We start from the raw sequence: 15,356 nt of genomic DNA, 5'->3' as shown, positions 1-15,356 counted from the left end.
CCTAGCTGGCTGACCAGCACCCACATGTACCACTGGGAGCTGGGAGCTACCAGTCTTTTGCCTGGCTGGTTGCCTGGTTAGGAGGCAGAGTTTCTCTGCTTAAGAGTCTGCCTGCCTGGCTGTAAAGCATTGATGTCCTGTATCCTCAAAGCAGCAAAAGTCCAACTATCACAGGCACCTCATGTGCTCTGCTCTGCTAGCACAGTTTGCTGGTAAGCTGTGTTCTGCTAGAATGGTTTGCCTCTTGTATGCACTTTTGGATTTTGGAAAGATTTTAGAACCTTCAGAAAATGTGGAAATGCATAACATCAATATTGTTTTACTTAGTATGCAATTATACTTTTATTCATTGTATACAGAACATAAAGTGCATACAGAACATAAAGTGCCAAGAGAGGCTAGATTTAGATGCATAGGCTTTAAAGCCAGATAATTCAATGTGTAAGAGCAATAAATTTAATGGTTTTAAACTAGAAGAGGGTAGATTTAGATTGGGCAAAAGAAAGAAATTTTTATGATGGGGATGTTGAGACACAGAAATGGGTTGTCCAGAGTCAGTGTGGATGCCCCATCCATTCAAAGCTAGGCTGGATGGAACTTTGAGAAATCTTGTCAAGTGGAAAGTTGTCTCTTCTTATGGTAGATTAGAGGAATTAGGTGATCTTTAAACTTCCAACCCAAACCCTTCTGCGATTCTCCATGTGTGTACTTAGGAGACTGAATTGTGGTGTAAGTTCAGGTGCCTATTTTTCTGATACATGAAGTCAACACTGGATGTAATGAAGTCAAATAACCAGTGTTGATTTATTTTTTCAATGTGGCCTTTAAACAACTTGATTCTAATAAAATGGGGTCTGACAAAAAACAGTTGTTCAACAGAAATCCTCATCAGCTCTGTGTCGTGTTATTCCTCTGTCTTATGTAGTCCATTGATGTCAGATTCCTGGAAAGCAAAAAACACACACACAGAAATCAGAAAGGGAAAAGCTAATCATTTTAGGGCCTCTGCCAAAAGTTTTTGCTCTGTGTATCTAATTTTATATTCTTCATATCTATATTATTTTATTGAAGTCTGATTCCTGGCTGCCTTGCAGATCATTTGCATCTCTGCACTGTGATATAAAAGGCTTCCTCATTGATTGGGTAGCTTTTATATCTTCTCAGCACTCATGTTTCTCTGACATACATACCTATGCAAAATATAAGTCTTTGGAGGATCCAGCCCTTGTAGTTCATGCTTCATTTCCACAAGGTAAGTCAAAACAGCGCTCACACAAAATATGGGAATGGGGAGTCATGGAGAGCCTTCAGCATCCTCCTGCCTGGCATCTGAAGATTACTGAAGGCCCGACTAGACCCAGGCAGAACAAGTCAGAGTAGTCCCCAGCTCTGCTTCCCTGTGAGCCACTTGCCAGACAAGATGACTCTGGTTCAGCTCGGGAGCCCGTCCCGTGCCCCAGCTTGTGTTCAGTGGGGAATGGTTGCGCTGATGGAGCAGTGCCAGGGGCAGCTGCCAGCTGGCTGCCGGAGGCGGCTCGGGATGAATGCTGCTTCCCATGGGTAGTGTGAGCTCTGCCCCACGTGGCTGTGCACAGGAGAAGCTTGGAGCAGCTGAGGATCTGGTCCTTCAAGTTAAAGGGTTTGGAATATGCATGAAGCATAAGGTGACATTTTGAGCATCTCAGATCAGAGCATGGATATTACTGAATTTAAAATGTAACTGCAATTTCCTGACTAATACCAAGTCACTTTTATATTCATGCAGTGATTGTTCTTTACTCTTTAAATAGCCCATTTTGCCCAAAGGTGCAGGTGATATCCTTATGATAATGAAGGTATGTTATCCAGCACGGTATAGCTGAGGCTGTTGGTGCAAGGGCCACCTATGATCAGCTGTCCTTTTTGGTCCTCAATTCATATCATGGTTTTGTAGACTGCTTGTGATTTGCTTGTACAAAAAAAGAGGAAAAAAAAAAAAGATGCACTGGAGGTTCAGTATTGTTGTATTGTTGTCTGTTGTCTTTTACTTCCTGTGGCTAAGCTGTATTTTTTACTGTGGTGTCTCCGAGTCCTTGCAGATAACATGGACAGTTAAATTGCTACAGTAGCCTTATACCTCTGTAGAGAGTCAGCCTGATTCTTAACATCCAGGGCTTTCTGTGATGAAGTGCACAGGATATTATAAATAAGATATTCAACAAGTATGAGGTAACAAAATGAATTCATATGTTTACTATTCATTCAAAATAAAAAACTTGCACATGGCAGCCAGGGAAATCACAGGCAGGCTTTCCTGCAGAGTAAGGGCATCCCTAGTCTGGACATTTCTTGCACTTAGGGTGAAGGTGTAGAGGATGGAGCTGTAGCTGCAGCCACCACAGAGATAGGACAATATCTAGGGGAAAGGAAGGAACGAAGAAAGAGAGTTCTGTTCCTGGGTGGGTGCCTCTCTATCACCAACAGTTTAAGGTTCTGCTGCTGCATGGGCCCTAACCCCTGATTCCACATGGGGAGCAGCTGCAGCATCACTTCCCCAGGTTTAGCAGAGGCAAAGTGCATGGGGTGGAGTGGTTCCACTGCTCCCAGGAGCCTGCTGCTTTAGGCTCCTGCCTGCTTTGCCTCTGAGCTGTCTGTAATGCCACCATATCCCTTGGGTTCTGCTTAGCACAAAAAAGGTTAGATGAGAGGCTGGGGTAATTACAGGACTGAATTGTTATGGCATAGGAATTTATGGAAGTGGTGCTGAGGCCTCAGTCAGGAAGAGCATTTTAAGTGACATACCTGCTAATTTGCCTGAAAATAGCTGGCTTATTAAAAAAATAAAGTACTGCTGCGTGCATGCAATGAAACTCAACTGAGCAGTTCCTAGAAAGCCTGACTTGAAAGAAAGGCACATTTGACATCCAGATGAGAGAGGTGCACAGGAGTCTCAACAGGTAATGTTTTGCTGTAACTCCTGGAATTTGTGTGCCTTTGTCATACCTCTTTGGCACGGACCCTGGCAGCCATCTCTGCTTCAAAGGCTGTAAACTGTGGTTACACTTGCAGCTGCTCTCCTTGCTCTATCCATCTCTTAGCTGTGCACAATCTGGTGTGTGACCAGGGCAGCTGCAATGAGTACCTTACTCATCTGTACTGCTCCCAACATAGGAGCCTTCAACTAGTAGGTTCTGATGAAGTAAAAATAATAATAGCAAGAAGAAGTAGTATCATCAGTCATGGATTTAACAGGGAATGGGGTGTGTATGTTTGGAAAGAGCAGAGTGAAAGAGGGGAGAGAAGTTTAAGGGCCTCCAGGTGATGATAGCCTAGAGATTGATGCCTCAGCATTTCTGGTTTAAAGAGTTTGACAGAGAGATTCTGGCAGGTATTGTGTAATTTTATTTTAATATTTTTCCCTGCTATAAATAAGACTTTGTGTCTGATGGAATAATCACCAGGACTTGAGTAAACAACACACCTGACAGTGATAAGCTGTTTCTTCTGACGACTCAGTGTATATCTGAATATTGCAAAATGTGGTACATTTGATGTTTGTGCAATTCTGTTCTCCTTCTGGTTATTTTTACATGCATCTCCCTCTCTGTTTCTCTCCTGTGTACAGATGTTCGTATTCACCCCATGGAGCCTATGCCCAAAGCAAACTTGCCCTCGTGTTATTTACCTATCGACTACAGCATCTTCTGACTGCAAATGGAAGCCATGTGACTGCTAATGTAGTAGACCCTGGAGTAGTGAATACTGAGCTCTACAAGCATGTCTTTTGGGTTGTGAAAGTGGTCAAATGGATGACAGCCTGGCTATTTTTCAAGGTATTCCATTTTTAAAATCATTTTGTTCCTGCATTGTGAAATCTGCAGTTGGCCTGGAGTTGAAGGTGTTTCAGAGTTTATAATAGTGTATGGTTTTTTGCATTTATTTATTGCATTTCTCTGTGCTGATGAGATGTACAAAATCAATAAAGACAGGCTTTCCAGCAAACAAACATTTATTTTAGATGGAGGGAGCAAGCTGCCACAGTAGGGAAAGGGAATGCCTTTCACAGTCCTTGCCTGTGCACTGGTAATCTCTGCCCTGATCTACCCACGTGCTTCTGTGCGTGCATGGGGGCAGGACATCACCCTAACAGGGAGCCAGAATATGCAAAGTGTTTCTCAGAAATTACTTGTTCATTCTCTTAAAGAGAAACAGACAGGATCTGGCATGGTCTACATGTACACAACATGTTACAGAGAGGAGGACAAAGGGAAGAAGAAAGTTGTACAAAAGTGGCAGTGGGAGGTGGCTGTGCTCCAGGATGTGAGGTCCAGACACTTGTGATCAGTGAGGTGGGACAATTTTTAATTAGATTTTTCATTCTAACACATACTTGTAATGTATGGTACTTGATTTTTTTATTATCCTGTCCTGATCTGCTCTAGGAAACAAAAAGTTGTTTAATAAAACTGACCCAGAAGTGGGGCAGACTCAGTTATGGGCAATGTTTTCTAGGGGTGGAAGCAGATTAAGCTGAAATCAGTTTAGCTGTGTAGGTGAAATCTCCTCATGCACACAGGCCTTTGAAGGGCTTGTGCTGAGAGAATGTACTGCTTATAGCTCTTTCAGAAAGTAGTTTTGGATTAAGTAAATGGAACCTGATTCCATTAGAGAAAATTAAATGTCCTAATTAAAATGAAGTATTTTACATCAAGGAGCATGTCCCACAAAGCAAATTAATTTTAAACTTTGATATGGAAATATCAGTTGCTTTCATTTTAGAAATGAACTGGAGGCTGGAAGAGTGACTAAAATAAGATGCAAACAAATAAACCCATATTTAAAAAAAATAGATTCTTCTGAGTGCACCTTGAATATTGCAATAAAATTGTAATAAGAATGCTCATAATCTGTAGTGCATTCTTAAAGAAGCAGACTGCAGCTTTGCCAAACCATGTCCATTAAACCTGTTTTCCCTCTTGTGATTGCCATTTTAAATATCAGTCTTGAGTGGCAGTGTTTTTTCATTGGACTTACTTCACCCTCCTAATATAAAAGTTTCATGTAGATTTTTAGGTTGTGCTTAGAATTTCCTCTGGAGAGACAAAATTCTTGCACTGAGAGTGAGTTTCAAGTCTCTTGTTTTTTGCAGTTCTCAGTCTCTCCTAGTTTTATTGATGTGCCCAGGAGACACTTTTGTATTATACTGGTGATGTTTAGACACTGAATTGGATGTTATTGAACATTTAAAATGATTTATTACAAGAGGGATTCCCATTCTTACAACTCTAACAGCCCTGCCACTGACAGTTCTATCATTTCTTTCTTCTTTGGATGTGATACTGCTCAAAAGAAATTCTGCCTTGAAATAGGTGACAGACAGACATACTGATCTGTATGGAAGAGCAATGCCCTTACTGCCTGAAAAGCAAATGTATCAATTGCTTTCTGAGTTAGAACCACCTCAGCTCTGGATATCTGAATGCTTCAGTTATTGAGGTTGCGATTTTCACATTTTTGTCTAACGCTCAATGTGTTTTTCCCAAAAGCCAGAGGAGAGGGAAATTCTTATTTTCCCTCTTCCCATCCTCCCTTAGACCTCTGAGCTACAGCTCCAACTCCTACTCTTTGCTTGTTGCTTAGGATATATCTGTGTGTTTGGGAGCACTTCAGCCCAGAGGAGTGCCCTGACTGGCATCACAAGGAGATGTTTCGCTCCACAGCAAGCTCACATTGAAAGCCTGCCTGGAATTTTTAATAGTGCTCTACTGAGGGCTGTAGTATTCAACATTCAAGCCTGTGTGAGTCTTGTGTTGGTCTCGTGCATTAGGGTAAATTTCCCCTGAGAAAAGTAAGAAAGAAAATACAAGAAAATTCAGTTGTCTGGTAATATTAGCTGATTGTTGGTAGTATGGATTTTTTTCTCCCCTGGAATTTTGTTCCTGAGCACTTATATGAATCTTCCTTCTAGGATTATGGAAGTAATGCAGTGAAAATGAGGTGATAGCTCTTTAATCATATTGACTTAACTAACTATTGTCACCCTGAAGTATTCCAGAGTGGGTTCTAAATGTGGGCTGGAAATTGCTTCACTCACTGAAACATGGCACTCTTGAGAGCCAGCACAGCCCAGAGAGCTTTGGTGAGGAAATGCATCACATTGCACTCCCTCAGGAGAGAGTCAACATCTTGTTTGATTTAATTCCAAACAAACTGGCAGAGCCCCCACTACTTTTCAATGCATTTCTGCCAGCACTGGTGCCAGTCATGTTCAAGTCAAATACCTCTTAGGGATTGCAGCCTGGCCCCCACCTTCCCTGGGCTGCTCATGTTTGAGGCAGCTCAAAAGTGTGGCAGACAAGGCTGTCGGCTCAACATCCGCCTTGGAGCCACCTCAAGATATTTAGGTACTTAAATGAATAGACTTGCAGTCTTGTAAATAGGCCATGATACATATGCATAAGTTACTCAAAGTATTAACAGCTTGATTTTCTTAAAATTGCAAAGCATTATCTTCTAGACTTTATGTATGGCTCGGAAAAGTCTTGGCCAAATCAGTTTGGTGTTTTTGCCCCCACAAGTTGCAGTGAGAGACATTTCTGTAGAAATAAGATAGACCAAACTAAAGGTTCTGGTGACAGTCATAAAGTTTGTGAAATTGGTGTCTGCCCTTTACAAGTAACATTTTCATTCTTTCTCAGCTCAATTCCTTCTCAGAAAAGTTATTGTCTGCTGTGGTACTCTAAATTTGCACTTTTCAAATGTTTTCTCTGTATTTTTCATAAACATGGACTGCACCTGTCACACAAGAGACAAATTATGTTTATTACTCAAAAAAATATATTTCTATCCCTATGACTTTTTGGTAAATAAAGCCTGATGATCTGACACAGTCTTCTGCAGGATGCAATGAAGCATGTCATCCTTCAGTAATTTTTAACATAAATTCATCTTCTTTTTGAAGAGATAAAGTCCAAACTAAGAAACACTAACTAATTAATGAGATAGTAATAACTTGAAAAGTCATTAATTGAGCATCAAACTGCAGTTTAGCTACGTGTGCAACACACCAGCTTTAGCATTGGGTACCGTGCAGGCTGGAAACCAGGAAGTACCATTTCCTTCCCAAGTATTTCTGCATCTGCAGCAGATACTGAATATTCATTCTTAAACCAGATGGTCTCTGCTTGTGATACAATTAAAATGCCTAGAGCAAAACAAAAAAGTTGACTCTCATTAATGTCCGATAACAGGGACTGTTCTGCTTCGTATGACTTCATTATGGCATCAAAGTAGAGACATTTGACAGATAGCAGTGTTGTAAAACCCCCCAAAACCTTGTTTATGACAAGCTTGGTGAACATGTCATTACCAGATATAGGGTATTTGGTCCTTTCAGCCAGCTCAGATTGGTATTTAGGAAGGCATTGTGGAAGGAAGGCTTTGCATCAGATCCTGTCTCAGCTGTCATTTCCAAAGACATAGTGCCAGATAAGTGATTATTGCCTGACAAACTGAAAATGAGTAGGACTAGTGACCCTGCCAGCCTGTAAAAATGAAGGGAAAGGCTTCAGGAACACAGGCTAGATAGATATCAGTCAATATAAACTAATTCTTTTCCTTCACCTTGTCAAAATAGATTTAACATTAGTGTAATTTTCCTATAACATTTTTAAAAAAATGCTTCCAGTCAGTAAGCAAGTCTAGAAAACAAGATCTAAAGGACCTGGATTCATCATTCATGCCAGAGGACATAGTCGTGCAGGTCTTATTGCAGCATTTCTTATTCAAACTGTCCCTTTGGCACTGTGAATATAGTAAATTTATTTCATCCTACCCCCCAGGTGTCAGAAGACAAACACATCACCACACAATAACACCAGCTGTAAGAGAATGAGAGTAATTAAATCCCACAGCTGAAAGCAGCAATTCATCAGCATCAACATTTTCTGTGCATGAGAGTGTGTGGTCCTCACATAAAGCTAATCTGGGCCTTTCTCACAAAAATGAAAACTTGCAGAAACGTATAATTTGCAGTTAATTTTTACAAAAGGTTTTTCTGGTCAAAAACATAGAGAAGAAAACAGTCTGCTTGAATCCAGTAACACTGGTCTTTCAGCAGATACCATTTTTACACATTGGTACAGGGATTTAAGCTTTCAGAGCCATAGGTATCTTTTTTCTATTAAGTATTTTATTATTTGTACAGCCATAGAGTGATTCTAGAGGGAAAGATGAGGAAACCAGCCTTAGAAGGCTAGTAAATAATCTACTGTTTAATTCCCAAATCTTGGTGATCTGGGTTTTTTCCTTGTATGTGAACTCCTGGACTTGGTTAAGTGTCCAGGTCCTGCCTGTTATGGGGTATGTGGATGGAGCTTGGCTGCTTTATTTATTGTAACTGCTGAGCACAGAGCCTTCTGAACACAGAGCCCTGTGTGCCTGCTCCAAGTCAGATCAGACCCTCTAAGACAGGCTAGGCCTCAGTGCACACATAAATAGCATTGGACCCTGGTCTCCCCTGAACCTGTGCCCCCTCTACATCCCAAGATATCACTATTTTTCTGCATGTTTTATAATCTCTAAGTGGTTAAAATATTTATTTGAAGGGACACGTTTAGAGTTGTGACAGGGTGTTTTGATGGCAGGAAAATGAAGGATTTGTGTTGCTTGCCTCAGTGTATGGGACACAAAGGAGCGTATAGTTGCTGTAGAGGACAGCACAAAATGGCTGGGATAATGTCACAGTGCATCACAGGGAGTCAAGGATGTTGAAGCTCTTGTTTATAACTTATGTGGAGCAGCTGCTGCTGTGATTTATCCCCAAACCACACCCAAGCTTCCTCTTGAAGGGTGCCAGTTGGAACAGGCTGAAACATAGACATGGAGCAAGCAAAAAATGAAGTAGTGTGCACAGAGATGCATCTCACATCCTGTCCTGCAGTTTTAGTTGTTTAATTAAAATAAGCATCCCTTCTTTTTTCTTTTTTTTTTTCCCTTCTCACAGTGTGAAAGGGGAAGATTGTCTTCCCTCTTTTGAAATTGTTCACAGGACAGGAAAACTGTCTCTATGTCTAATATTGCCTACAGGATTCACCCTTTTTAGCCTAGGAAATGGTCTAAAGGAAAACAGGTTAAAACTACACTGTGCACTATGTGAAAACCCATGCTTGCACTGTGTGAAATTGTTTTGGACATTTCAGTAAGCAACTGAAATGTCAGACACTGTGTCTTACTATGTAAGAGAGGGTTTATCCTTAACTCTGGTGTGTCAGAGGATTGCTGATTTAACCTGACAGCCCAGGAAGATTATTTATGTGAAAGCATTTAAATTTGTATCCAAAAGAGTGGGAAAAATAGTCCCTCCATTGCTTTACTGGGGTGAGAATAAGTAAACAGTTAAGAAATTGTGAAAATATATGAGCCTAACCACTGTTAGCACATCAGAACCTATCATCCTGTAATCTGTAACTGGTTTCATATTCAGAAACCGCAGAGTTAGTTAGGAAAGACATTTTCCATTCATCAATCTATTCCTTGCAGTACTTTCCTAAGTATTTGATTAATAACTTTGTGTGGTAATCTATTCCCAGTTAGACTTGTTGAAAATGGAAAAAACACAAAAAAGGGGGATAATTTTGCTGTGGATCAAACACATATCAGGGACTCTGGACCGATTCCTCTCAGTTTAAAAGAAAGCCTCCTTGATGTCTCTAAAGTAAAGGTCTCAAAAAAGAACCTGAAAGATTGGGAAATTAGAGAATCTTGAAATTTCCACTGGAACATTAACACAATCTTTTAAATTATGGGTTACAGCATCACACTACTGTAATTCTTCCTCATGCATCAGAGAAGTACTAAGTCAATCACTATGTGCTTAAAATTCTGTTTTCTTCTGGTCATGGAGTATAACACTACTTGGAAACTTGAACACACTGGCAGCAGGATACAGAGCAGCCACTACTCTTTCTCATCAGTATATCTCTCAGAGAAAGAACAAAAGAGAGAGGAAACAATCCCAGCCCCAATGAAATGACCCATTCAGCAAGGGTAGGAACAGGAGTTGCAGGCAGTTTCTGTCTTCCATGTGAATGTGTTGGAAAACAGAGTTAAGAAGAAAGATCACTGGTTTCCCTTGGAAAACCCTCCCAATTAGCTTATGAGTGAGCAGCAGTTTGGAATTAAAATAAAAAGATGCAGAAGAGTAAGTTGTAGGGAGTGCATATTCATGTATATATATATATATATATATATATATTCATATATTTGCAAAATCATATATATGTATATGGTCTATCTAAATTCCTCATTGCTTTGCTATTTGTGAGTTATGTGTCCCTAAAAAAAAAAAAACAAACTTGTATTGGAGAGCCCCATTACCTAAAGACCCTATCCACTACAGTGAAATATAATTTTAGGAGATTTTGGAGATATACAGGCTCTCCTTTCCCCCTCTCTGAATATGACAGTCTATAAGCTACTAGTCATTGAAGGAGACTGAAAAATCTTTCAGTGTGAAGTAAGGAAATTCTTCCATGAACAACACAGATACAATTTTTGGTGGTTTCTCTGAGTTTTCAAAGGTTGACATAAAATGTCAGGTTCTACCAAGAAGCAGAAACATCCCCTTTTCTAGAGGTCTATGGCATTTATGCCTGGAAGTCACCTCTGACAGGTCTCCTAGTTCATAAATCTCTGCAATATAAATGCCAGCATCAGAGGTGTGGTTTCCTCATGGTCACTACTATAGGACATGTCTTATCCTAAGATAAATATCTACAGCTGGACAGCTGAATTAAGTCCTTCAAGTGGCATTTTATCCCTGTGAATGACAAGGGGTCCTCTGGTGACTAGTTCAGCTGTAGATGTCTATGCTGTATAAAGTTGGTTAAGATGAATCTTTTCCAAAGGTGCACAATGTCAATTTTCTAGGTTTATTTTTTTAATGAACTGAAGGTGGTAGGATTTTGGATGTGAGGATATGAACAGGAGAGAATAGGAACTGTAAAGGTTTGTTCTTGGATCTGGGGCACAAGTAATCTGCTATCAATCTGGTTTTGCAAATGGCAGCTCTCAGCTGTTAGACCATTTCCCATATAAGTGGGAAATGTGCTCGTGGGCAGCTAGAGATGAGGAAATCCCAGTTACTTATGAAATGTATTTCTCATATATGTTTATAATCTATTGTGTGCCTTCACTACAGCAGCCCTGGGTGAGGAAATCCCAGTTACTTATGAAATGCATTTCTCATAAGTGTTTACAATTCATGGTGTGCCTCCACAGTTTATCACACAGATATCGCCATGCATTTACATGGGTAGTTACGTGCAATGCAATACAACAGCTAGGTCTACTCCCTGTGAGATTTATAATAGCCTAATGTTTGTAACAAGGGAGAGCCATGGGAAGCAAGCACCATCTCCTCTTTGAGGATGAACTGCAAACAGAAAACACACTTTTTTAAATAAAATAGGATCATCTGCCACCCAATTTGTAAGCTGTGAAAACTTTTAGTTCAGAAGTCACAGGAGTAGCTCTGGCTTTGGTAATGACTATAATGATTATGATTGCAAGCCACAAACGTCTGTGTTGCATTGTAGAAAGACTACCGAGGTACTACGTGATGTAGAAGTTATTTTTGTTTTCATTATGTTCTGAGCTAAATACTTGGGATTTGGTGGATTTTAATAGGGAAACACAAGAAGGGACTTTGGTTTAGTTCCTCTAGTCCCCATTTTTTCTAGAAGGAGCCTGATCCTAGATGTGGCACAAATGCATCATTAATTCAATCTCTCAAGAGCTAATGGTTTGTGGACACTATTACATATTTAAACATTCTGTTTAAATTGTGTCTGTGAGTCTCTTCAGGGCAAATTGACTACATCTGTGTGGTGCCATCTCAGTGCTGGGGAAAAGGGAAGTAACCACAGAGGTTACATTGCCACAGACCAGGCACTCTGCAGGAAATACAGAACATATGCAGAAGAGGATTTAAATGAAACCAGAGCAATGTGCAATAAAACAAGATCAAACTTGGACAGCTTATCAGAGATGGGATTTATAGTGGTATTTATTTGGCCCATTGTGCTGACCTACTTTTCTGTCACTGAAATAGGAAGGAGGTGCTGCTGCTGGTCCTAGGCTCAGGCAGGGTCTGAAAAATTGAGTTGTCATGTCTCCTAGTTGGTCATCAAAGTCTTGGAGCTAGCCATCAGCAACTTACAAGCTTAACTTACTTACAATATTTTACTCAATTTAGTATATCTGTTACCTTTTGAATTAATAGCAGGGGGTAGAGTTGGTGCTGTGTGCCTGGCAGGCCTGTTTTCCCAGGGCTTTGCTGCAAGGGGCACTGTGAGCCCCAGCCCAGCCATGTCACATCCTTGCAGCCAGCAGTAGTTTGCTGAGGCTGGCTGTGTCTCAGGATGAGATTTACTCAGTATTGTTGCCTGCCAAGCTTAAGATGCAAAATTCAGTCTTCTACAGTCTGTAACTTGTCATATACTATCCTAAGATGATTAAAAATGTAGACAGAGAAAAGCTGTCTTGTTGTTTTTGAAGCTCAGAGTGTTGAAAATAAGCTTATACAGACTGTGAGTATATTTGGGTTCCTCCCACCTGGAATGCTGCATCCAGCTCTGGGCTCCCCAGCACAGGAAGTGCATTGAGCTGTTGGAGCAAGTTCAGAGGAAGGACACCAGGAAGATTAAATGGATAGAGCATGTCTCCAACAAGGAAAGGCAAAGACAATTAGGATAGCTCAGCCTGGAAAAAAAAATCTTTGTGGTGACCTAACTCTGGCGTTCCAGTATCAGAGGTGAGCTTACAAGAAAGACAGACAGAGATCTTTTTTGTCTACATGGACATATAGTGACAGGACAAGGGGAAATGGCTTCAAGCTGAAAGAGTACATTTAGATCAGATGTTTGGAAAAAATTTTTTGCTGTGAGGGTGGTGATGTGCTGGAACAGGTTGCCCAGAGAGGCTGTGGATGCCCCATTCCTGGAAGTGTTCAAGGCTAGGCTGAATGGTGCTCAGAGCAGCTTGGAATAGTGGAAGGTGTCCTGGCCCATGGAAGTTGTGTTGGAAGTAGGTGATCTTTAAGATCCCTTCCAACCCAAACTATTTTTTGATTCTAAAAATTATGTAGGAAGGACACTGTGGAGCAGTAGACTTGTTTTTTTCTGTCAGGGCTGTATGTTGTCCAGTTACAAAGGCTATTTTTATGACTGCCCAAGCTGTGAATGTAGCCTGGTAGTTTTTTCAGAGAGGAGTTCAGTTATCACACCTCTCAAGCATCACAACCAGTAACAAGAGCTTAGGTCTCCATTTTCCTTTGCGCATGAAATGATGACATCCATCACCATGAAGTTTGTGGCGCATCATCAGTGGCTTTATACAAGTGTAGCTGATCAGAACCTGCTAAAGAAGTAAATAAGATCTGAACACAAAAGCATCCAAGTCTGAATCTTACTGCATATTCTTCTGCCAAGGATTATCTGATTTGATTTCATATCCTCTGTGTGGAGCACTGTTCTTTTGTAAAGCATGTAAGACATGTCTGATCCTGCTCCTTAGAGGTTCTCCTTGATCTGGGGCTGGCCTTTTATTTTTCTTGCCTGGTTTAGATTTGTGGCACATGTGTCCTATTTTATATGCCTGTTATCTCAAGAAGTGGATTAAGGCTGGCACAGATACACTGAACCCTAATCTCTTTAGAGGGCCTGCAAATCTCCAGAGGTAGTAAGTACTTCAAATGTTTATATTACTATGTTCAGCTGATGTTGCTTGAAATCCATTCAAGAAGATCTGAAAGAAAAGAAGCAGGGCATTTTGCAATTGTTTTTTGTTTTTGTTTTTTTTAATTACCCCGTTGATATTATTTTATATACACTTAATTCTCAGTTTTCATTATAGTGGGGTTTTTTCTCCCTATTGTAAGGAAAGCCTCAAGCACTATTTTCACTGCAAAATATATCTAAAACCTAATATCTTGGCTGTACAACTTCTCCCATGAGAGCTTTGACCCATTTGTTATAGTTCTAGGTTAAAGGCAGATTGCTGGTGTCATTATTTCCAGCTTTTTGAAAAAGTGATAAAATATGAAATGTGTTTGTACTCAGTTACCTGGATTTGTCATCTCCAGGTCACTACACAGTGGTTAATGCAGAGGAGCCAAGGGAATTATAAAGTACCTCCAGTGCTCAGAAGCAGCTCTTGTACACTTAATGTACAATCTGTCACACGCTCTCCTGGTTGGAAAGAAAGAATTTGCAGTCATTAGGTTTTATAGATGTGAGCAGGTACCATCCTGCTCAAGGTTGGCACCAGGGCTGTCACTCTTACCATAAAGACAACACACCTTTGGTGAGCTGGTTTTGGTTTGACTCTGTTGAAACTCTTGGAAATTTTTTTTTCCTTCTTTGTATTGTCAATTTACATCATGATATCTAGTAATAGTCTCTAATCAAACAGGAGTAAGAGTGCTTCTAGGGAATAAATTTACTCAAAACAAGAATGAGTGAAAGTGAAGTGACTGGATATGTATTTACTTTGAGAAACTGAGAAAGAAATAAGGAAAAAGAAGAAACTTGTTTCTGATCTTTGGAATGATACTCTGGGAATGGCTTCCACAGTGTGGCAACTATAAGAAGAGTGTTGTTTTTATGATGGAGTATAAATAGGTTTTGGAGAAGAAGATCAGCTGTTAGGCTATCTGCAAAATTAGATCAGAGATGTCCCAAGCTGGATTGTTGCTTCTGAATCCTTTTTGTATTTAGAATCCTGGGGTTTTTTTGCCCCAAGTTTTACCTGGTTTGCTCCCGTGCTGAGAAGAAAAAATGAATCCAGTATAAGAGTATAAAAGTGAAGATTTTCCAAGAAATGTCCATTTTGGTTTTGAACTTATTGAGTACCTAGCAAATTCGTCTTTAGGAAAACCTTTGGTGAATATGTGCCATTTCTTGCACTCACCTCCACCCTTGCCTTTCTTGGCAGTAGTTCTTCCAGTTTGCTCATGAGCTGTGTTGAACTGTCCAACAGTCTAGTCCTTGCTTTTGGTTAGAGAAGAAAAAGGGAAGATGACAGCTATGGATCAGCCTGAAGAGCCTTCAGTGAAAATGAGATCTTTGATTGTCCTGGTCAAAATATCTGTGCCTGCTCTTAAAAAAATAAAGTAGCCAAGATAAATTGCAAATGGAGCTGTAGAGATAACTGACATAGCCAAACTACATGTTTTAAAAAATAAAAAAAAAAAAATCCTTTTTCAAAATTTGTTTTCTGATTTTGTGTCCCTTTTAATTTAAACCATGATGTGATACTATAGGGAGGTCAGAACTGAGTGCTTGATCTTTCTTGAGTGGGTCTTTCAAATCAGAGCA

General features: G+C 40.2%; 1 protein-coding gene across 1 annotated transcript in view; it reads left to right on the top strand.

The window, feature by feature from the left end:
• The window catches only part of DHRSX (dehydrogenase/reductase X-linked), a 161,968-nt gene that overhangs the window by 128,413 nt on the left and 18,199 nt on the right, over positions 1-15,356 (top strand). Inside the window, exon 6 of the mRNA XM_054654665.2 lies at positions 3,605-3,812. Coding sequence (XP_054510640.2) covers positions 3,605-3,812 — 208 coding nt within the window. The remainder of the gene's footprint in view (positions 1-3,604; positions 3,813-15,356) is intronic.

This window comes from Agelaius phoeniceus, chromosome 2 (assembly GCF_051311805.1).
Source record: "Agelaius phoeniceus isolate bAgePho1 chromosome 2, bAgePho1.hap1, whole genome shotgun sequence".
Taxonomy (NCBI): domain Eukaryota; kingdom Metazoa; phylum Chordata; class Aves; order Passeriformes; family Icteridae; genus Agelaius; species Agelaius phoeniceus.
The sequence above is the reverse complement of the archived record's forward strand: the minus strand, read 5'-3'. Positions and strand labels throughout refer to the sequence as shown.